Source organism: Macaca mulatta, chromosome 12 (genome assembly GCF_049350105.2).
Source record: "Macaca mulatta isolate MMU2019108-1 chromosome 12, T2T-MMU8v2.0, whole genome shotgun sequence".
Taxonomy (NCBI): Eukaryota; Metazoa; Chordata; class Mammalia; order Primates; family Cercopithecidae; genus Macaca; species Macaca mulatta.
The window spans coordinates 106,835,826-106,857,161 of NC_133417.1; the positions used below are offsets into that span (position 1 = coordinate 106,835,826).

General features: G+C 41.4%; 2 protein-coding genes across 6 annotated transcripts in view; both read right to left on the reverse strand.

Moving 5' to 3' along the window:
• The window catches only part of MPP4 (MAGUK p55 scaffold protein 4), a 54,494-nt gene extending 43,889 nt beyond the window's left edge, over nucleotides 1–10,605 (reverse strand). For both annotated transcript variants that reach the window (XM_077957377.1, XM_015110662.3), the window contains exons 1-6: nucleotides 10,410–10,605; nucleotides 9,444–9,565; nucleotides 6,148–6,225; nucleotides 2,907–2,987; nucleotides 1,585–1,716; nucleotides 520–601 (exon numbers count right to left, since the gene is read on the reverse strand). In XM_077957377.1, the coding sequence (XP_077813503.1) occupies nucleotides 520–601; nucleotides 1,585–1,716; nucleotides 2,907–2,987; nucleotides 6,148–6,225; nucleotides 9,444–9,565; nucleotides 10,410–10,488 (574 nt within the window). In that variant the 5' untranslated portion in view covers nucleotides 10,489–10,605. The remainder of the gene's footprint in view (nucleotides 1–519; nucleotides 602–1,584; nucleotides 1,717–2,906; nucleotides 2,988–6,147; nucleotides 6,226–9,443; nucleotides 9,566–10,409) is intronic.
• Nucleotides 10,606–17,054: 6,449 nt separating this feature from the next.
• ALS2 (alsin Rho guanine nucleotide exchange factor ALS2) overlaps nucleotides 17,055–21,336 on the reverse strand; it is an 81,019-nt gene continuing 76,737 nt past the window's right edge. For all 4 annotated transcript variants that reach the window (XM_077957376.1, XM_015110664.3, XM_028830980.2 and 1 more), the window contains 3 exons: nucleotides 20,958–21,107; nucleotides 20,626–20,722; nucleotides 17,055–18,389 (listed from right to left, as the gene is read on the reverse strand). In XM_077957376.1, the coding sequence (XP_077813502.1) occupies nucleotides 18,351–18,389; nucleotides 20,626–20,722; nucleotides 20,958–21,107 (286 nt within the window). In that variant the 3' untranslated portion in view covers nucleotides 17,055–18,350. The remainder of the gene's footprint in view (nucleotides 18,390–20,625; nucleotides 20,723–20,957; nucleotides 21,108–21,336) is intronic.

Sequence of the window (21,336 nt, forward strand, 5' to 3'; positions counted from 1 at the left end):
AAAAAGAAAGAAAAAAAAGTTTAAAGAAGGACAGCAGTGAAAGGATGAAAACCTGGTTAACTGGTAGAAAGTGTGAGCAAAAGGCATTTCAAGATGGGAAAGAGCTATGCCTTTCTGAAAGTAGAAGGACAGAGTGCAGAGGAAAAGGTGGGAATATAGAGCCAGGCAGATCTGTATTTGAATCCTGACTCAAACGGTGTAATTTTGAGCAAGTTAGTTTCGTAATCTCTTTGAGCCTCAGTTTCCTCATCTATACAATGGCATGATAATACTTACCTTTGAGGTTGCCATGAGAATGGCTTTAATGTGGTACCTAGAATGCGAAGGACTCAGTGAAGGAGCAGAGTAAGATTCTTTGGAATATTTGTTTCTTCTTTCTTTACTGCTTCTATCCAAGCAACAGAACTCACTAAAGCCCTGAACCAAGTTAAGAAAGAGGGATTTCTCTGGAAAGAAGCCTAAACAGTCAAGGGTTTCCCGTTTTTCTGGTAGCACTCGATCCCGGCTGCTCCAGCTTACCACTCCTCTCCGCCAGCCCGCCGTGGATGACCCTGGCCACCAAGATGTCTCCTGTTATCTCGTGGCGCTTGATGGTGGCTCCCTGAAGAGAGAATAGACGTGATCCCTCTGTTACCTAACATGACCATTTTTCAGGTGGCTTCCCTCAATCAGTGCAGCTCTGGTCTTTCAAACGAGGTTATTCATGCCAACCAGGACAGAGGGGCTACACAGTGCCCTGTGGCCTGGCAGTCATAGCCTGCCATCACAAAGGAAAGGCCATTCAACTTTGGCTTCCAGCAGTCTCATTCCAACCACATAAACATAAAAGAATATTTAGATTATTCCAAAGATACAGAAACCTCCCACGATTAAAACCTAATTAGAGGGACTGTTCTTAGAAAATCAAATGAATGCCTTCCTTAGATTCTCATTATTATAGGAGGAGACAGGCAAATGCATTGGAATTGAGTAAAATACACGCATAGATCAGAAAGCCACATTTTTTTTCTTTTGAGACAGAGTCTTGCTCTGTTGCCCAGGCTGGAGCAGAGTGGCACAATCTCGGCTCACTGCAAGCTCTGCCTCCCAGGTTCACGCCATTCTCCTGCCTCAGCCTTCCGAGTAGCTGGGACTACAGGCACCCGCCACCACGCCCGGCTAATTTTTTGTATTTTTAGTAGAGACGGGGTTTTGCCGTGTTAGCCAGGATGGTCTCGATCTTCTGACCTCGTGATCCGCCCACCTCGGCCTCCCAAAGTGCTGGGATTACAGGCATGAGCCACCACGCCCAGCCCAAATATTAAAATAAAATATGTACGTCTTATTTCTCACAAAAATGTCTTATAAATCTCATCTTACTTTTCACAAAAGAAAAACACTAAGCTGAAATCTTTCCTTAGAGAAAACACCATGACATGTAATATGTTTGAAACCACAGGCAAAACCTGTAGAGTTGACAGCTGTTATTATCACTGTATATGTGATCGCAGGGAAGACTACTGCCCAAGTAACCACTAGATATAATTTGGTTCACAATTAACCTAAGCATATCCTAAATGGAAATATAAAAAATGATTTCCTTACCAGGGGCTGTTGGTTTTTCACCAAACAAACAATCCTCATTGCTTCCTCACTCTCAGGGATATTATCTGGCAGCGGAGGGAGAAGGGGTTCAAAATCTTTCTGAGCTATCGTGTCATGGGCACTGAGCAAGGCCTGGGCACAGGGAAGGAAAAGGTGAGCAAATGTCACACATGGGCCAAGCCCCTCTAGAAGATAGTGACTCAATACTAAGACACAACAACAACAACAAACATCAATACAGACATGCCAGACACAGTGCAAAGCATTTTATATGAATTAATCCAATCCTCACAATAATTCTATGAGGCAGGTACATTAATTGTTCTCAATTTGCAGATAAGGAAATAAGGCAAAGAGAGGTTAAGCAATGCACAATACACTCTTCCATTTCTGCTAAAATGTATTATGCCATGACATTCTTATTTCCTGGCAGCCCATGTAATCTGTGATGCCCCTGTGGAGTTTGAACTACAAAATAACTTTTATAGTATTTTCCCTAATTAAGGTAGAATGAAGGGCAGTAATCAAAATATCTTGCTGGTTTAATTTGTTAGTAACACTCAAGCGCTCGTGGTACAGAATGAAAAGTTCGTATGATCAAGCTATGATCATAGAGTTTCTTTGACTAGCCCATTAGGTTAAATTCTTTATTTCACGGGGTGGGGAAGCTGTCACTTTGCTGCCCTGAGATTGGTAGACAGAATTTAGTTGGAACTCAGAAAATTCTCTAAGTAGTGTGTGCCGTTGAGGATATTTGATGACTGGTGGTTGTGTTGTGAACTATAATTTCAGCACTCCAAATGCAGACATTCTCTTAAAGTTCTAATTTATTGATAAATTGGTCTCAAATCTCTAAGTACTAAGAGATAGGTTTCTGTTCTGCAATCAAATGTTCTTCATAAACCCTCTCACCGGGATAATCATCATTATACTGTATATTCTAAATACCTTCACACACATTATCTAAAACTTAAAATAGTCTCACTTTGGAAAGGAAGCATGAAGGTATTTCTCTAAAACTAGAATGTTCCCTGTTTGCTACCCAAGATTTTTAGATGGGCAATAGCTTTGTAGGGGAAACAAAACACCATGGAAAGTTCTGGATGCCTCCTCATAAACACAGCAGGCTTGGCTGCATGATTGACAACACTGAGCTAGTCACATCTGAGTCCCACATATTTAAGTACAATCTGTTGGTCAGTCCCCATGTACAGTAATAGAACATTATTCAGAGAGAACATTTTCCATCACATATATTTCTCCTTCCCAACTTTGTCTATGTGCCAGATGGGGACGTCTTTTCTATTTTAGCAGGCACTTGCCTTAAAGTGTGGAGCCTGGAGCATTTGTCTCAGCTCTTGGATCTCAGGGGAAGTAGGGGTTTCACGTAATAACTCCACTACCTGGTTCATGGAAAAACATACATTATGAAATTTTTAAAAAAATCTTTATTACCTACGTAACCTCACCCTGGCTGGATAACATATATACTGACTAACATGATATTGACCTTTAAAAAGTTATTATTGGAGCCTTCTTTTTCATCTTTAAAGCCATCCATTAAAGCCTACCATCCTTCTTTATTCATTAAAATTGCTACTTTAATATAACAAATAGAATTCAAGATTTGAGATGGATCTAAACCCAATGCCCCAGTCCTGGCACATAGGCATGGAGGATGTACCAATTTGGTAATAGCATATGAACCAAGGCATTTTTCCTCTAGTGCCTCTAAAATATAATAGCTGTTTGCTGATGTCAATGCTTTGCAGGCTTATGAAGCTGTATGAGTTTCTCTAGGAACGTACCTGGGGAACTCAAAGAGCTTAATCCCATGGGATGCTCCATTCTTCAAATAGAAAATGGGAATCATAATTTCTCTTTTAGAGTATCAGTTGATTAGCAGTTTTAATACTTGTTACAATAAAAAGTGCTAAGCAGAAAAAAATTCTGATCTCTCTGCTGTGGTTTAGGCGTAGACCTGCTTTCAGAGGACATAAGACCTTTCAAGACTTTAGTAAGCCCCATTACCTACAGTCAAATGAAAACAAGCAGTTTACAAAGGTTTACCTCCATTCACTGGGATTTCAACTGAATAAAATATTATATACGTGTTTTCCTGTGGACAACTGAGAACAATTTGAGTTGTTGATTACTGGAATTGAGAGTAGAAGTTTTTTCTTTCTTTTTTGCTGTTTCTTTTAATATGGTTTGGGCAATAAATAATAAAATCGATTATATCTATTCATTCACTTGGCAAACATTTACTAACACTACTATGTGCTGGGTGCTGTTTTAGGTGTTGTGAAAACAGTAGCGGCTGACAAAAATCTCCATCTCACGGAATTTACACTCTAGGGAGGAGACACAGATAACAAATGAAAATGTAAGTAAAATAGTTTTGTTTGATGGTGACAAGTGTTAAGAAGAAAAATAAACCAGGGAAGGTGGCTAGGGAGTGCTAAGAGGGGATGCAGTTTTAGATAGGTGACCAGGAAAAGCTTCACTGAGAAGGTGGCATTTGAGTGGAGACTGGAAGGAGATGAGGGACAAATCAGGTGGATACCTGGGCAAGAGCTTTGCTGACATAGGGAATGGCAAGTGCAAAGGGCCCCAGGCAGAAGCATGTCTGATGATTTTTTTTTTTTTTTTTTTTTTTGAGACACAGTCTCACTCTGTCACCCAGGTTGGAGTGCAGTGGTGTGATCTCAGCTCACTGCAACCTCCACCTCCTGGGTTCAAGCCATTCTCATGCCTCCCAAGTAGCTGGGATTACAGGCATGCACCACAACGTCCAGTTAATTTTTGTTGTTGTTGTTGTATTTTTAGGAGAGATGGGGTTTTGCTATGTTGGCCAGGCTGGTCTTGAACTCCTGGGCTCAAGTGATCTGCCTGCCTCAGGCTCCCAAAGTGCTGGGATTATAGGCATGAGCTACCGCACCTAGCCCGATGAATTTAAACAACAACAAGGAGTCAAGGTGGCTGGAGAAGAGTGAATGGGGAAAGCATTAAGTGTGAAGTCAAAGAGGTAACAGCAGCTTGATAGTGTTTGGCTATGTAAGAACTTTGGTGTTTAGGCTAGGCATGGTGGCTCACACCTGTAATCTCAGCACTTTGGGAGGCCAAGCCGGGTGGATGGCTTAGGGTCAGGAGTTCGAGACCATCCTGGCCAACACAGTGAAACCCTGTGTTTACCAAAAGTTAGCCAGGCATAGTGGGTTTCTGTAGTCCTAGCTACTTGGGAGGCTGAGGTAGGAGAATCGCTTGAACCCAGGAGGCAGAGGTTGCAGCGAGCTGAGATCTTGCCACTGCACTCCAGCCTAAGCAACAGAGCAAGACTCTGGGAAAAAAAAAAAAAAAATCTTTGGTGTTTACTCTGAGATGGGAAGTCATTTGAAGGGTTTGGGTGTTAGTGAGGAAGTGACATGATTTGACTTGCTTTCAAAGAGGATATGTTTGGTTGCTGCATTGAGAGTAGACTATAGGGGAGCAAGAGTGGACACCAGAGACCAGGCAGGAGGCGATTTTGCAATTCTCTATGTAAGAGATGATGATGATGGTATGGAGTGGTGAGATCCTGGATATATTTTGGTGAGATCCTGGATATATTTTGAAAGTAGAGCTGAGAGGATTTGCTATCTGATTGGGTGTGAGGTATCAGAGAAAGAGAGTCAAAATGACCCCTAAGATTCTGGCCTGAGCACTGCAAGAACACAGGTGTCATTTCTGAGATAGAAAAGCCTCCCAGAAGAGTGGGTGGGGGTGATTGGCAGGTGAGGAAGATCGGGAGCTCAGTTTGGAACATGTGAACTTGGAGGAGTCCATTAGACATCCAAGTAAGATGGAGAGGAGGCAGTTGGATATTTGAGACTGGAATTTGGGGGGAAATCTCCAGGCTAGAGATGTAAATCTGAGAATTATTACTATAACAGTACCCTGTTTCTGTAGGGTAAATAGAGTACAAGATTTAGGAACAAAGAAAGAAATGGACACATGCTAAAAATGATGTAGGTGGTGGTGGTGGGGAAGTGTTTTAATTTGGGGAGATATCCAGCCAGTTCTTCCTTATATTAAAGTTCAATTAAAAACATTTATTAGGCCAGGCATGGTGGCTCACATCTGTAATCTCAGCACTTTGGGAGGCCAAGGCGGGTGGATCACGAGGTCAGGAGTTCGAGACTAGCCTGGCCAAGATGGTGAAACCCCCGTCTCTACTAAAAATACAAAAATTAGCCAGATGCAGTGGTGGGCACCTGTAATCCCAGTTACTGGGGAGGCTGAGGCAGGAGAATAGCTTGAACCCGGGAGGCGGAGGTTGCAGTGAGCCAAGATTGCTGCACTCTAGCCTGGGTGACAGAGCAAGACTCCGTCTCAAAAAAAAATTATTAGATTATTTTATTTAATTTATTTATTATTTATTATTTATTTTATTAAAAATATTAAATTATTTTATAGTCATCAATAAAACTTTTCCTTAGAACCTTTAATTTATTGGAACTAGCAATGCGGGTAAAATGGCACCACATCAGGGCTCTACTATTCTGTGGAATAAAACCTCCTTACCTCATAGGATAACGCCTGTGCATGGGGTGTGGCAGGAAGTAGTTTCTTTTCTTTAAACTCCTGGAGGCAGTCATAAATCTGCAGGACAAGGGAGGGGGAATTGATACTGATAATACGACTGTTGCCATTTTGGATTGAAGACTCTGAAAGGGAAGAAACACCCCAGGCAACTGCACCAACAGCCGAACTGCATGGTGTGTGTTGGTGTTTAGTAAGTTGTGCCTCTAGTTGCCAAAGATAAATGAACTCGAATTTGGTGGCCCCAATGCTTCAAAGGCTTAATTATTGGCTGCTACTGGGAAACTGATCTTCCCCAAGCATTTCAGTAATAAAAAGAAATTCAGGCCAGGCTCACGCTTGTAATCCCAGCACGTTGGGAGGCTGAGGTGGGCGGATCACTTGAGGTCAGGAGTTTGAGACAGCCTGGCGGTTATGGTGAAATGCCGTCTCTACTAAAAATACAAAAATTAGTTGGGTGTAGTGGTGGGCACCTGTAATTCCAGCTGCTTGGGAGGCTGAGGCCGGAGAATCGCTTGAACCTGGGAGGCAGAGGTTGCAGTGAGCTGAGATCGTGCCACTGCACTCCAGCCTGGACGACAGAGCAAGACTCTGTCTTAACAACAAAAAAGTAGAAATTCAAACTTTTACTTTTGTTAAACGGAGTGAGGGTAGGGTGTCCAGGGCTGAAACCAATAGGGATTTATAGAAGATGCATAAAGGAACATCTTAAAGCAGGGGCTCTTTGGTACCAGACACCTGTGAGGACCCCTGTGTTGGGCACCTGTGCAGCATGTGAGCTGCATGGCTCAGGGCCACCGAAGATTCTGAATAAGAGGCAGGTGTGCTACATGTGCGTCTCTGTACTTCACTTTGCTCTTTGGGCAAAGTTTCCCATTCCTCTCCTAATTCTCCATACACGTTCATTTTTTAAAAATTCCAACTTCATCTCTGCAGACCCTTGGTAGTTTTTTTCCACACCAAGATCTAGGGTTGAGTTGAGGACACCAAAGCCTGCTGAGCTCTGCAGTGCAGCCCTTGATCTTATTTTAGGAATTGAGTTTCTCTTACGGATGAAGAAATAAGGCCCAAGGGGCCAGCTGAGCCCCCAGCCTTTTGTATCCAGATCTGTGACAATGCTGATTCCCTGCTGTATCTCAGGGCCCGCACTCAAGTTTACCTGGAAGTGATGAAGGCTGATTGGATGACTCACCAAGGGCCTAGCAGTGGTGAGCAAGGACAATGCCCACCATGAAATTAAAACTCCTATCTTAGCTGATCCTGTGGGAAAATGCCTGATAGAAATCAGGTGTTTTATAACAAGTGCTGTGAAGAGTACTTCTTTGTTCATGCCAAAGATGTTGCCACTTTTATTGTATAATACTAACATGCATTATAAGACGGACCACATTTCACACTTAAGTGAAGGAAATACCCACATCCCAAAAAATAACTTCAAAAGGATCTTTCTTAATAACATTTGTTCAGAACAGCAAAATTATAGTAGTAGCATCTACTATCTATTTTTCTACTGTCTACTAGATGCTATTGTATAGTGCATGGAATTTTAGCCAAATTAAAAAAAGAATAAACTTTATTTTATTTAATTAAGTTATTTATTTATTTATTTATTTATTTATTTATTTTGAGATGGAGTGTCCCTCTGTCACCCAGGCTGGAGTGGGGTGGCTCAATTTCGGCTCACTGCAACCTCTGCCTCCCAGGTTCAAGTGATTCTCATGCCTCAGCCTCCAGAGTAGCTGGGATTACAGGTGCATGCCACTGCATCTGGCTAATGTTTTGTATTTTTAGTAGAAACAGGGTTTTACCATGTTGGCCAGGCTGGTCTCAGGTGATCCACCTGCCTCAGCCTCCCAAAATGTTGGGATTACAGGTGTGAGCCATCACACGGGGCCAGAAGAAATTTCTCAGAATAAGATATTTTAGCGTACCTAAAGAGAACTGTAGATATCTTACTTTGTAACTTTAACAGATAAAGAGAAATAATTTTTAAAAGCATTTTGATGTATCCAGAGTTGCAGCAAGGACAAACGGTTGCAGCCAGCTGATACAGTGTTGCCAGTGACCATTGTGGTGGCTGTTTTGTGATTCCAGGGGGCCTCTGGGAGAAAAAGAGCTGTGGGGAGAAAAGGAAGCGGCTACCGTACTCTTCTCCACCTAAGTTAATTCCTTCCCAAGCTAAGAAGTTTGTGTAGCTCTTCTCTGAGAGTTGCCTTCTGAGAACTTTTTCCAAGTTGAAATTTCCTGCCAGTTGATAAGTGACATCATTGGGTAAGTAGTTGCTATGATCTGAACGTGTACTTCCAAAACGCACGTTAAAATCCTCAACCCCAGGTGATGATATGAAAAAGTAAGGCCAGCTGCAGTGGCTCATGCCTGTAATCCCAGCACTTTGGGAGGCTGAAACGGACGGATCACCTGAGCTCAGGAGTTTGAGACCAGCCTGGCCAACATGATGAAACCCCATCTCTATTAAAACTACAAAAATTAGCCGAGTATAGTGGTGGGTGCCTGTAATCCCAGCTACTCAGGAGGTTGAGGCAGGAGAATCGCTTGAACCCGGGAGGTGGAGGTTGCAGTGAGCTGAGGTCAGGCCACTGCATTCCAGCCTGGACAACAGTGTGAGACTCTGTCAGCCGGGCACGGTGGCTCACACCTGTAATCTCAGCACTTTGGGAGGCCAAGGCAGGCAGATCATGAGGTCAGGAGATCGAGACCATCCTGGCTAACATGGTGAAACCCCGTCTCTACTAAAAATACAAAAAATTAGCCAGGCGTGGTGGCGGGCACCTGTAGTCCCAGCTACTTGGGAGGCTGAGGCAGGAGAATGGCGTGAACCTGGGAGGTGGAGCTTGCAGTGAGCCAAGATTGCGCCACTGCACTCCAGCCTGGGCAACAGAGCGAGACTCTGTCTCAAAAAAGAAAAAAAAAAAAAGGTAAGGTCTTTGGGAGCCGACAGCTCATCAGGATTCTGCCCTCATGAATATGGAATTAACGCCCTCATACAAGAGACCCCAGAGAACTGGCTAGCCCCTTCCACTATGTGAGGACACAGCAGGAAGTTACCATTTATGAACCAGAGAGGGAGCCCTCAAAAGACACTGAATCTGCTGCCGACTGGATTTTGGACTTCCTGGCCTCCTGAACTGTGAGATATCAATTTCTGTTGTTTATAAACTATTCAGCTATCCAGCCTGAATGGACTGAAACAGTCATTTTTATACACACTCCCCACAACCCCTTCAGCAAGCAAAGGCTTCCGAGCAAACGGCACTCACCTTTAGCAGAGCCTGAAGCCACGGCGAGTGGAGGAGATCATACAAGAGACACACTCCATTCACGTCTCTGCTGTAGAACAGACTCAGCTCTTGCAGCACAAGCCTCAGGATCTGGGAGAGGCCTAGGAAAGGAAGAGAGCAGAGATGGGGTGGCAGGTGCAGGTGTAAATGTGAAAGGCAACTCAAGACAGCTGGGGCATGCCATGGGGTCTCACCAGGAGTGGAAATGACACTTGATTTCAGACCAAAAGATCTGACTTCAAGCCCTGTTCCATCTCTTACTTTGTGAACGTCACAAAGTCACACAACTATCCGAAACCCAGTTTCTTTGCCCAAGATGAGAAGGTGCTAGCTTTGTCACAGTGTTCTTAACATTGAGTAAAATAATAGATCGTGATGTGCAGATGTAAGACGTCATGAAAGGAAAATGATTGCTTTCCCCTCCCCCATCTTACCAGACTGTCATTTATCCCAAAATTATCTAGTTGTGTTCTGTATCCTCTTTCTCTAACTAAACATAAGAGTCATTTCATCCTCTCAAAAAATTCTTACTGAGAGTGATATTGAAAAATTCTAATTCCCAAGAGATTTTTAATGCAAAGCTCAGTATTCTCCTGATTAAAGGGTCTAAACAGATTTTAGTGAATGTTCTATTTTTTTTTACAGTATTTTTATAGTGTTGTAGTGATATTTTGAATGTGAACATCTTAAGAAGTTCTAAGTTTTACATAAAACATTGTCGGGTAAGGGTAAAAAAGGTTTTGAATCCACCATGTCTGTTTATTTCCTTCCTGGCTTGAAATTTGCTCTTAAAGTTATCACTGTTAGGGCAGTAGTGCAACCAAAAACGTACAAGATCCTCATAGGGATCGCAGAAGTCTGTCAGGATTCCTGCCTATTGATTTGATCACGTGTCAGAGGTGATACTACTTTCTGGTCTAGAAAAGGGGCCCTGGTGACACATACCATTCTGCGGATTGGTGGCTGTAGAAAGCTTCATGTCCTTCTTGTCTGGTGGATCTGCTCCTTTGTCTGACTGTATCATCCTCCCTGCCGGAGCTTCCAAAAGGAATTCAGGAGTAGGAAGCAGGTCAATACACGGCACACAGCTCACTCAGTCACACTGGCCACCAGCTCTCAGCACACTGGAATATATTTTCAACAGCATTTCCTCGGAAGCCAGGCCCTGTGCGACACATTGGGATACACATCAAATGAAACACAGTCTTTCCCTGTGGTGCCTACTCTTAACCATCACCAGCAGCGTGGAAGAGAAAATGACTATTGCATAAAATGCTCCCCCTAACTCCATGTTTTAAAACATTTTTTTAGCCTTTGACAAGAATTGATTTCCTGGAAACCATCCCTACCCATTTTTAAAAAATAAATGACAAATATTATATTTATTTATCTTCCACCTCTTTACCCAGTTGACTTTACCTAGAGCTCAGAAAAGTCTTCCGTGGACCAGCTGCACTCAGGTACCCCAATTTCCTCTCATTGCACCTTATAGTTCTTCATAGAAGAACTAGCTGGTCTGGTCACAATTGCATGAATTATGGGTTATTACTGAGGCACACTCTTAGAATTTAGAGACAACACTGTAATGATCTGTTTTCTTGTTTTGTTTGATTGTATTTCTAGAGTGTTTTCCTGGCTCAATCCTACAATCTGTATAGAGTCTAGACAGTTTTCTTTTTCCTTTTTTTTTTTTTTTGAGACAGGGTCTCACTCTGTTGCTCAGGCTGGAGTGCAGTGATCATGGCTCATATCATGCACCCTTGACCTCTTAGTTTCAAACGATCCTCCCACCTCAGCCTCTCGAGTATCTGGGACCACAGGTATGTGCCACCACACCCAGCTAATTTTTAACTTCTTGTAGAGATGGGGTCTCACTATGTTGCCCAGGCTGGTCTCCAACTTCTGGGCAATCTTCCCACCTTGACTTCTCTCAGTGCTGGGATTATAGGTGTGAGCCATCACACCTGGCCTAGACAGTTTTCTTAACCCTATCAGATTTAATACCAGTCTTTGAAAATTAGTTTGAAATGTTTAAGGTTTATTTTTGATATTGCTTTAGGTAGATTTAGTTTCAAGAAGTAGAAACCCAAAATAATTTTGGCTTAGCAGAGTATTTTATAGTCTTGTTCATGTGAAAGTTCAGAGACAGAGAGAATGCAGGACTAATAGGGCAGCCTTGCTCCATGAGGTTCTCAGGGAATAGGTTCCTTCCAGCTCACTGCTCTGCCACCCTAGGATGTAGTATGGTTCTGTCTACCTGCTCCAAGATGGCAGCTGCAGCTGCAGCCATCACATCTACATTTCAGCCAGCAGGGTAGGAGAGGAAGGGATTAAGAAAACACAGGCAAAGAAAATATGCCTACTGCTCTTGAAGCAAAGTTTTCTACAAGTTGCCCTACACAATGAAGAATCGCCTCATGCCTTGTATAACTTTCAAATGTCCCACTGAACTTTCATGTCACTGAAAAACAAAAAAAACCCTGTAGTTATCTGAATCTAGACACAAACTTTTCTTTACATGTAAACACAAGACATTTTTGCACAGGTTTAATACACAATGGGGAGTAGGGTATTGAGGCAGGGAAGGCGAAAAAGCCAGTAATAGGTTGTTACCAAGAAGTAACCACTGTGGGCAACTAGAGCCTAATCCCACGGGGGAACACGGGCCAAAGGAGTGAGGGTATTTATACACCAATGGCAACAGGAGGGTTCTTATACACCAATGGCAAATTTGGTGTATAAATACCCTCACTCCCTTGGGCCCTGTTGAGAGCCAACAGGTTGAGACCTCTTCCCAGAGAGCATTATTTCTGGCTCTTCCAGCATGCAACATGCATACCTTCAGAGGGGCTTGGAGGGGCTAGCAGCTGTAGTGGGCCCAGAGTGCACCAAAATGGTAACCACCAAGGGGTATGCGGTAGAGGTAGGGACCAACAACATTGTTAGAGTAGCACGATAAAGAATAAATTAAGGTTTTTGTTATAAAAGGAACTCTTCAAATTAGTTGTTAAAGACTGGAGTATTGACTCTGATAGGGTTGAGAACCACTGTCTAGAATCTAGACAGATTGTGGGTTGAAGCCAGGAAGGCTATCTAAAAGAAGAAAAGATTATTACTATTTTGACTCTAAATTCTAAGGCAGTGAGAAGAGCAACACAGAAAGCTGTCCCGGCATTTCAGACAACTTTCCCGTATACATTCCTTTCCAATCCTCCTGAAGTCTTCCAGTTTGCTGGGTTCTACCAAAGCTTGACATCATTATGCTTTTGACTTGCCCTCCATCACCTACCCTGCCCACTTGCAACTGAGTCCGATTAAACCATGCATTTTCCTCTGTTCTGCGTTTTCGCCTCTATTGAATCATTTAGCATCACAGTTGCAAATCTGACTCATCTTCCTCCCTGGAGGGGAGCACTTCCAGGGTAGAAAATTGAAAAGGGAGACGGAGTGCCTGCCAGAGAGCAGACAAAAGTCAGCGTAGACAGATGAGGCTGACACTCAGGCTGACTCCTACAATTGGTTCCCCTCCAGCATCTCACAAATCACACGTCCTTGGTGAAGCAGTGCAGATTAAACAAGCCAACTGTTGTTTAAAGTGGACCACATTTCTATCATATTTAATGCCCGAATGACTGTGCTGAGCTAGGCCTACCCATTCGGCAGTTGGGGGCATGCACGAGAGACTACAAATTTCTGAGATGAATTTATTGTGAGGGAGCTTTACGGATAGACTGTGCTTCACAGATAGGCGGTGGTTTCTTGAGTGAATGCAATAGTTAAAATAGCTTCTAATAAATCTAGAGCCAACTTCAGGGCTACCTAGATAACTAATTCATATATTCTAAAAGGCTCGTTTTGACCCAAAGTTTCTCAGCCAGAGGCAAAAACAGTAATTACACTAATCTACAACTTATGTAAATTCTAAAAACTGTGCTTGCCTGGTCATCTTCAGGTTCCTATGACAAATTTACTGTCGACTGAAGGTTGTGTCCCCACCCCCAATTCAGGTGTTGAAGCCCTAATCCCCATCGTTGATGGTATTTGAAGATGAGACCTTCGGGAGGTAACTGGGTTTAGTTAAGGTCATGAGGTAGAGGCCCCGTGATGTCATTAGTGTCTGTGTAAGAGCCATCAGAGTTCACGTGTTCTCTCTCTCCCTGCCAGGTGATGGCACAGTGAGAATCCGGCCATCTGAAAGCCAGGAAGAGAACCCTCGCAAAAACCCAACCATGCTGGCACCCCGATCTTCAACTTCCAGCCTGCAGAACTGTATGAGAAAATACATTTCTGTTGTTTAAGCCACTGTCTATGGTATTTTGTTATGGCAGCCAAAGTTAAGACAAAACTCCTAGAAAAAAACTTCCAGAAAATGATTTTCCCTCCCTCCAGGTAGCTAAGAAAACAGTTGCAACTTCTTTCCCTCATAGCACTTCTCATTTTGCCAGTTATCATATCCATTGGCTCACTTAGTGTCTGTCTCCTGCAGATATACTGTCTGCAGAGGGCCTGGGGAGCAGAGCTGTTGCTTAAAATCTTGTTCATGCCGCAGCTTCACCTGCAGCAGTGCTTGGGCCATAGCAAGCACTTGGTATGTTCAGTTGTTGTTGGGAAGGGGTAGAACAAGGAGAGGCCAAGATCCAGAAGTAAAAGGCTGACACCTCCCTCAAGGCAGTGGCCAGCAGCTGGAACTTCAATCCTGATGTGGGAGGCAGCTGAACTCCAGAGGCCTGTGCCCTCCCTTCCTTTCCTCCCTGGCCTGGTATCGTGACTTAAACCTCTTTCCCTGTCAAACTTTAAAACTGGGGGCAGAAGGGGATCTTAGAGATAACCAAATGCAAAACCTTTGTTTTACAGATAAGGAAACTGACATTCAAAGAGGTATTCAGTAGAGTTAACAAGCAGTAAAATCAAGTTTTCCTCTTTTGTTTCCCTAGTCCTGAAAGATGCGGATGCCTCATAAAAGACTTGCCTTCCTTTCCATGACTTCTGTACCAGATTTGTCAGCTGAAACTTACCTATTTCTGCTATCTTGAGAGTGAGAATTCTTGATTGATTCTGCAAAGAAGTAAGCACCCCACCACATGCAATTCTGGACTGAGTACAGAGAGGATAGCCAGTTCTTGACTCAGAAGATGCATTAGTGTGACTGACTCCTAAGGAATTTGTCCTAAATCTTGTTTTAAAAATCAGTATTTCCATTAGCTTTTAAAAATGTACTATGAAATGCCACAACCCCCTACCCTTATTATGCTTGTTTTTCAAAATAATGCTTTTTACTAGACAAACCCTAAAAAAGCACTTGAAAACGTAATGATGAGAAATGGCCCCTACAAAAATAGCTGGCTTCCTCTGGGTCCAAATGCTGTTGATTAGGACCAGGGCAAATGCCCACTGTACTCAATCTTCCTGACAACTCATTATTCCATACTTAAGAAATGGCTTCTCAAAGCAAAACCTGCTCTTTCAAGATCATAAAATTCCCCGTATCATTTGAGTTACAATGAAACTAAGCCATTTGAGTTAGATTACCCAGATTTATATCTTTAGCTATGAAAAACTGACAGGCAAGCTAGGCAGTTACAGGATACATCTTCTGGTAACTGAGGATTATTTGCCAAGGTCTCTTACCTGCAAGACTGTAAACATGCAATGTTGCTCCTATCCAGACAAAAGCGTTAGTAGAAGATACTAGTGGCCTGTTGGCTGCCAAAGTCACCTCACTGCTCCCAATAAAACCTCTGCACATCCTCTTTGATGTAATCCACAGATGCCTAACCCAGCCTAACAACTAAATTACTCACAAGCCTTTCCTGCCACCAATCTTCTTAAGTATTCCTTGAACTGAAGTCTAATTTATATCATTTTCAAACCTACATTCTAGTATTTTCTCTCAAATTTCTAACACACAGTTAACAGCAGAAAACACTAATATTTTTGTTGATTATTTCAAGATGACAGACATTCCACAAGAAAAGATAGCATTTTTAATGAAAGAAAAAAAATGTGGCGGGACCAGAAATAATCCAATAACCTACGATCCTTATTAAATCTCTCATGTTATGGTGAGAAAACAACTGAAGACTCTTCGGCTAATAACAGAAGCCCATCAAAAACAGTACCTTCTGGTCAATCCCCTCCTAAGCCACTGTTCTGAACCTAACAAATAGCGTTTTCGATCTCAGATAGGAGCTACTTCTTTATCTGAAAACTTAATACTGCAGGGAGTGCTCAGTGGGAAGAGCATTTGGAAGGGGATATTGCAGAAAGGAGAGGAAGGTATTGCTGACAGCAAGGCAAAAGGTAGAGACCAAATGGCAATTATCAGAGGGTCATCAGCCCTTGTACCCACATGAAACACATGGCTTTCCTTCTCTCTCCATCATAGATGAAAGCACAAGCTGGGAATGTGATACATTTGTGTTTTGAGTACAGCATATTTTGTGAAAAGCACTTGTTTCAATACGATTTTCATTTTTAACTCACTTTTAAGAACTTTCAATACATAACCAGCTATGAAATGACATCTCTGTCAGCTGTAGTAGCAAAAAGCACTGGACTTCTAGAGAAGTAGGGAGTAGGGAAGTTCTGGGCTGGAGTCCCAGCTCTGGCAGTGAGCAAATCTTGGTCACTGCTTGTCTGAAAAATGGGGGGAAATGGGGATAACACCTGTGTCCTTGGGCTGCTGTGAGCATTCATTACGCATCTGAATGATCATTGTAAACTGCTGCAGGAGTGCTGGGGACTTCTATTTACAAACATTGGCCTGGAGATTTAGGGTTTTTCTTCCAATACACTTCAAAATTTATAATTTTAATATGCTATCTGAAAAGCATATAGTAGGAAGAATCCAAAGTAACCGAACAATTTCATCTGTAAAAGGATGAATTGTAACACGGCTTTTCCTAGAACGGAGACAGCCTATCATCATTGGAAAACTTCACAGTGGGTCAATTTGTCTCAAAGTTCTTGTTTGTCCATTTCCACATATTATCCACCCCCGCCCAGAGTCAGATATTCTGTAAATTTGTCTTTACCAGCCAAATGTGGTTATTTACGTGTTTGTTCAGAAACTCAAAACAATCTCCAATGTAAATGCAAAGTATTTAACATAAACGGATCTTTAAGGGTTGGTCCCCTTCCAACAGTGGACAGGCACATTCTGGTAGAGGCAGCAGCAAGATGGAAAGGCCTCTTGAGAAAACATTACAACTAGGAGATAATATCTAACGTTTCTAACCAGAATTTTAAAGCCTCACCTTCCCTTCCCTCAATCTGTTTAGGAGGAAAAAAAAATAAAGAGTAACCATCAAAATATGCTTTTTATTCAAAGAAATAATAGATTTCTTTTGAGACCCATGTCCTTGGGTTATTGGGATCAGAAAGTTAATTTGCTCTTTGCTAGAAAGGGTGCTATAACTATTGGTTTACGTTTATTTTAAAGACAGAGATTTCTAAAACCGAAGAGGGACTTCTCAGGTCAATATTTAGAGGCATGGATTATAATGTGGGCTACAGAAATACTAAGTGTGGGTTTCCTTTCATTTTTTAGGCTGCCCTATTCATTTCTTCTATAATCATAAAACAACCACATAAAGATGAATGCCTTTTATTACGAAAATTGCTGTTACATTACAGCCAACATTCCAAAACAGTATTTTAATAAACACTTGTCTTGATTATAAAGTAGAGCAAAAACCATGATCCTTTTCCAAAAGTAATTATCATCTCAGTCACTTAACATAAATCAGGACACTCTGTATGCTCACCACGGTGTAGGAGATGAGATGAGGAAGAGCACCTATGTTATTCAAAACAGCTACTAGTGTTACTTATACAGTATAAACCAACAACTTACAATAGGGCATTTTTTAAAAAGCAAAACACTGAAATGTTGAGGTGCCACAATACTTTTGAGATGGAAAAAGCCAAAGCTTGTTTCCTTTTTTCTTCCCATCCTGAGTTCAGTGTGAGGTATAGGGAAGAACAACACCAGGCTGGGGATCGATGCAGTTTTTTGCTTATTTTCCAACTGTTAGTCCTGCTCGAAAACACAGCCTGCATGCAAAACCTCCTCAGGCTGCCATTTACAGGCCTCGGAATACAGCGTTTGTGCATGGACAAATGAGGTTCCTAGCAGCTCAGAGTTGGTGTCTGAATTCCAGTGTACTCACTCTCTGTAGCGTGATAAAGAAACCAAAAACAAAATTCCTATGTTCTTTTTAGTCAAGAGGCAGACGACTCCTATTTGGATGCATTCCACATTTCGGGGACAGGATGTGGTAGTTTTGCACAGAACCTCTCCCATAAAGAAAAAGCTTAGAAAAAGTTACAACTGCAGTTTAAAAGCTCCTTTCTCCCCTCCCTTGGCAAAGAAACATGATGCACACATGACTGGAAGGGACTCAGGAAGGCAGAGTGTGGTCACTATAGTTTCAAGTACGATCTGGTTCTTGCAAAGGGATCGGGGTAACTGCAGGTGGATTCAGGCAAACCAGAAATTCAAAAATATCCATCAACTTCTTTAATATAAGAAGCTCTAATGGAAGCTTTTCTTACAACTTCACGTAGCTGACATACCCTTTACTGTAGGAAGGGATATCCTCTTCTTTTTTCAAATAGCAGATGAATGGTATTTTTAGAACTTATCATAGGCCAAGAACTGGTCTAATCTGATTTTTTACCTCCTTTTCAATCCTCCCTTTAAACTATACAGTCCTTTTATCTTGGCTCAGGGCTCTTATTATTAGTAAGGCTCATTCTAACAACCTAAATAACACAAAGTCCTTTCCAATTTCAACACTGTTCTTTTTTGCCACTACAGGAAGACTCCAGATGGTGTTATAACACTCTGTAGTAGATAATCCAGTTTTCAAGCTCTTATGCAGCCTAGTTAAGCTTCTCACGCTGAATCTGGTAGTAACATGCCTGGAAAAAAGTTCAAAACAATTTCAAACTCACTTTTAAAGAAATTACATAAAGAGAGCAATGCATATGGGACTAAAGAAACAAAATCCCTTATGAACAAATTCAGTTGATGGCCCAACAGATTTAACCAATTTCACTTTTCCCGTTCCCTTCTAGTTCCCCTATATAGTGGCTGTCTTTTGCCTACTTGTAATTAGTATAGACAAAATTTTTTCATTTCCCATCTTATTCTAAAACAAAGAAAGTTTTTTTTTACAAGCTATCTAACATTCTTCACCAAGCAGAGACACCACAATTTGCCGTTATTGATTGGACATTTAGAGTATACCAATCATTAAAAGGTACAACTCTAATTAGAATCACCTAGTATGATTAATAAATATACAGATTAAGCATCACTGCAGACCTGGGGAGTCATAACTTTCAGGAACGCATTTTTAAGAAGCACCCTGAATGATAAGTTTCCAGGTATGGGAATTACTCATACCTCAGTGAATAGCACATCCAGATAACATGGAACATTTTCCATTCTTTAATTTCTTAGGCTAAATCCCCAGGAGTAGAACCACTGAGTCAAACTCCACATTTTTTAATGTTGTTTATATCTATGTTAGTAACAATTGCTTTCCAAAATGGGCTACTTACCCCATTATCACCAATGTGGGAATAATAATGACATTACTATAACCCCACCAGTAACTTTAAAACATTCTTGCTAATTTAACAGCACAAAATGGTACCTTATTTAAATCTGCAGTACTATGATTTTCAGTGATGTTGAGTATTTTTCTACATGTAAACTTACTAGTTCAGTTTCTTCTTTGGTGATCTGTTGAGATACTCTTCATATAATGTAAACACTAATAATCAAAGTCATCGGTAGTCAATATTTTCCCCAGTTTCTCCCCTCTTTCAGTTTATTTAATAGAAATGTTAATGGTAGGCCGGGTGCAGTGGCTCACGCCTGTAATCCCAGCACTTTGGGAGACCGAGGCGGGCAGATCATCTGAATTCAGGAGTTCGTGACCAGTCTGGCCAACCTGGTGAAACCCCATCTCTACTAAAAATACAAAAATTAGCCAGGCGTGATGGCGGGCACTTGTAATCCCAACTACTCGGGAGGCTGAGGTGGAGAATCACTTGAACCTGGGAAGTGGAGGTTGCAGTGAGTTGAGATCGCACCACTGCACTCCAGCCTGGGCGACAGAGTGAGACTCTGTCTCAAAAAAAGAAGGATTAATGATATTTTAGTTGAAAAGTTTAAAAAGTTAACCCAGGTCAGAAACCTGACATTGAATTCTAGTTCTTTTTCTTATTTTAATTTACCTGTCTTTCCTTTTCTCTTCCTTTCTCTATATTTAAACCCCGAAGCATCTGTGATTTGCTATTCTACCCTCCCTCCAAAACTGCTAATAAGCTATCCAATACTTTGTTTTACCATTTGTTAAATAATTCCTCTTTTCCATTTTTGTGTTTGGTGTTTCCACTTTCATATGAAGTTTTTATTATGATAGTGTTTATACGGGAGCTATCCATTCTATTTAGGTAATTGTGTATTCCTGTGACAGTCACATACTATTTTATTTTCATTATTATAATTTTATAAATTTTACTAACTGGAAGAGTAGGTCTATTCTTTCTCATTTTTCACAAGTGTTTTTGCACTTTCTATCTGCTGTTCTTTCAATAAACTTTAGAGTGATTTCTTCCAAATTCCAAGAAAAATCAAGGCGGGAAACAAATGACTTCTAACAATCTCTCCAGGCCATCCAGATCAAAGAAGCTCATTTGTAATCTATTGGTTACAGTAAATACAAGGCAAAGAAAGAAGATGGAATTCAAATTCATTATTTACATACTGCCTTCCGTGTTTTACCCTTGTTCCATTAAATAGCACTTCTGCTGGAAACTTTCTTGTACATTAAGAATCCTTTCTGTTTCTTTTTTAGAGTTACAATTATTTATATAAATGTAAGCATTTATAACAATTTGAATGATCAATTTACAAGGAGGATTAGATAATGAAGAACTTGCTTTAGTATTTTGAGGAACAACTGGCTTATCCTACTTTAATATACTATACAATGTTTTAAAGTGTAGAACAAAATGTGCACTAAAGGCATTTAAGGTTTGCATTAAACTTCTATACAAAAAAAAGTGGTTAATGGCATTTATAATATGGTAAATGAAAGACAGATATGAAGATAAAAAAGTATTAAATAATAACTACACTCACCTTCAAGGTGGTGAACATTATACCCTGTTCCCCATGCTGAAGATAGGGGTCCATTAGATCCTCAATGAGGTGTACCTCAGAGCCTAAATTCCTAATCCTGCCCCAAAGAGAAAAAGATGCTGAGTTATTTTCACCTACATGTCCATTCTCCTTCTGACCCTAGTTGATGGGAAAAAGAAAGAACAGCTCAATAAGAAGGTAATGCCACAGTGGAATGGGTTAATCAATGTTTTTCTAGTGGAAGAGCATACTCCTGTCATCAGTTCAGAAAATGCAAGCAGCAGACTTTTAAAAATAACGACTCACTAATAATAAAGTCAGAAAACAGTTACCTGGCCCGTAGCACCACATACAAGAAAACGGGAAACAAGTCATCCATGGACCACAAGAAGTCTTCCTGGAGTGATGCCAGGACACTCTGGGAGATCTCCTCGAAAGTCTGCTGGATGACCTTAAGTTTGTCTGATGGGGTAAATGTTGTGCTGTTATAGAAACAATGACAAAAAGATATCCTATCATTTTCTTAATAAAGACATTTGATCATGTTTTTTTGATAATATTCCCTCCTAGGGTTCACATGCCTTAACCTGGACACTTAGGCATTATGAGTCGTTGGAAAGAATGACTTTGTACTCCCATGGTGCTATGAGAAAAGTAGCCTCCAACTGTCCACGATTCATATATCGTTTCCTTTTACCCACGTGAAATCTC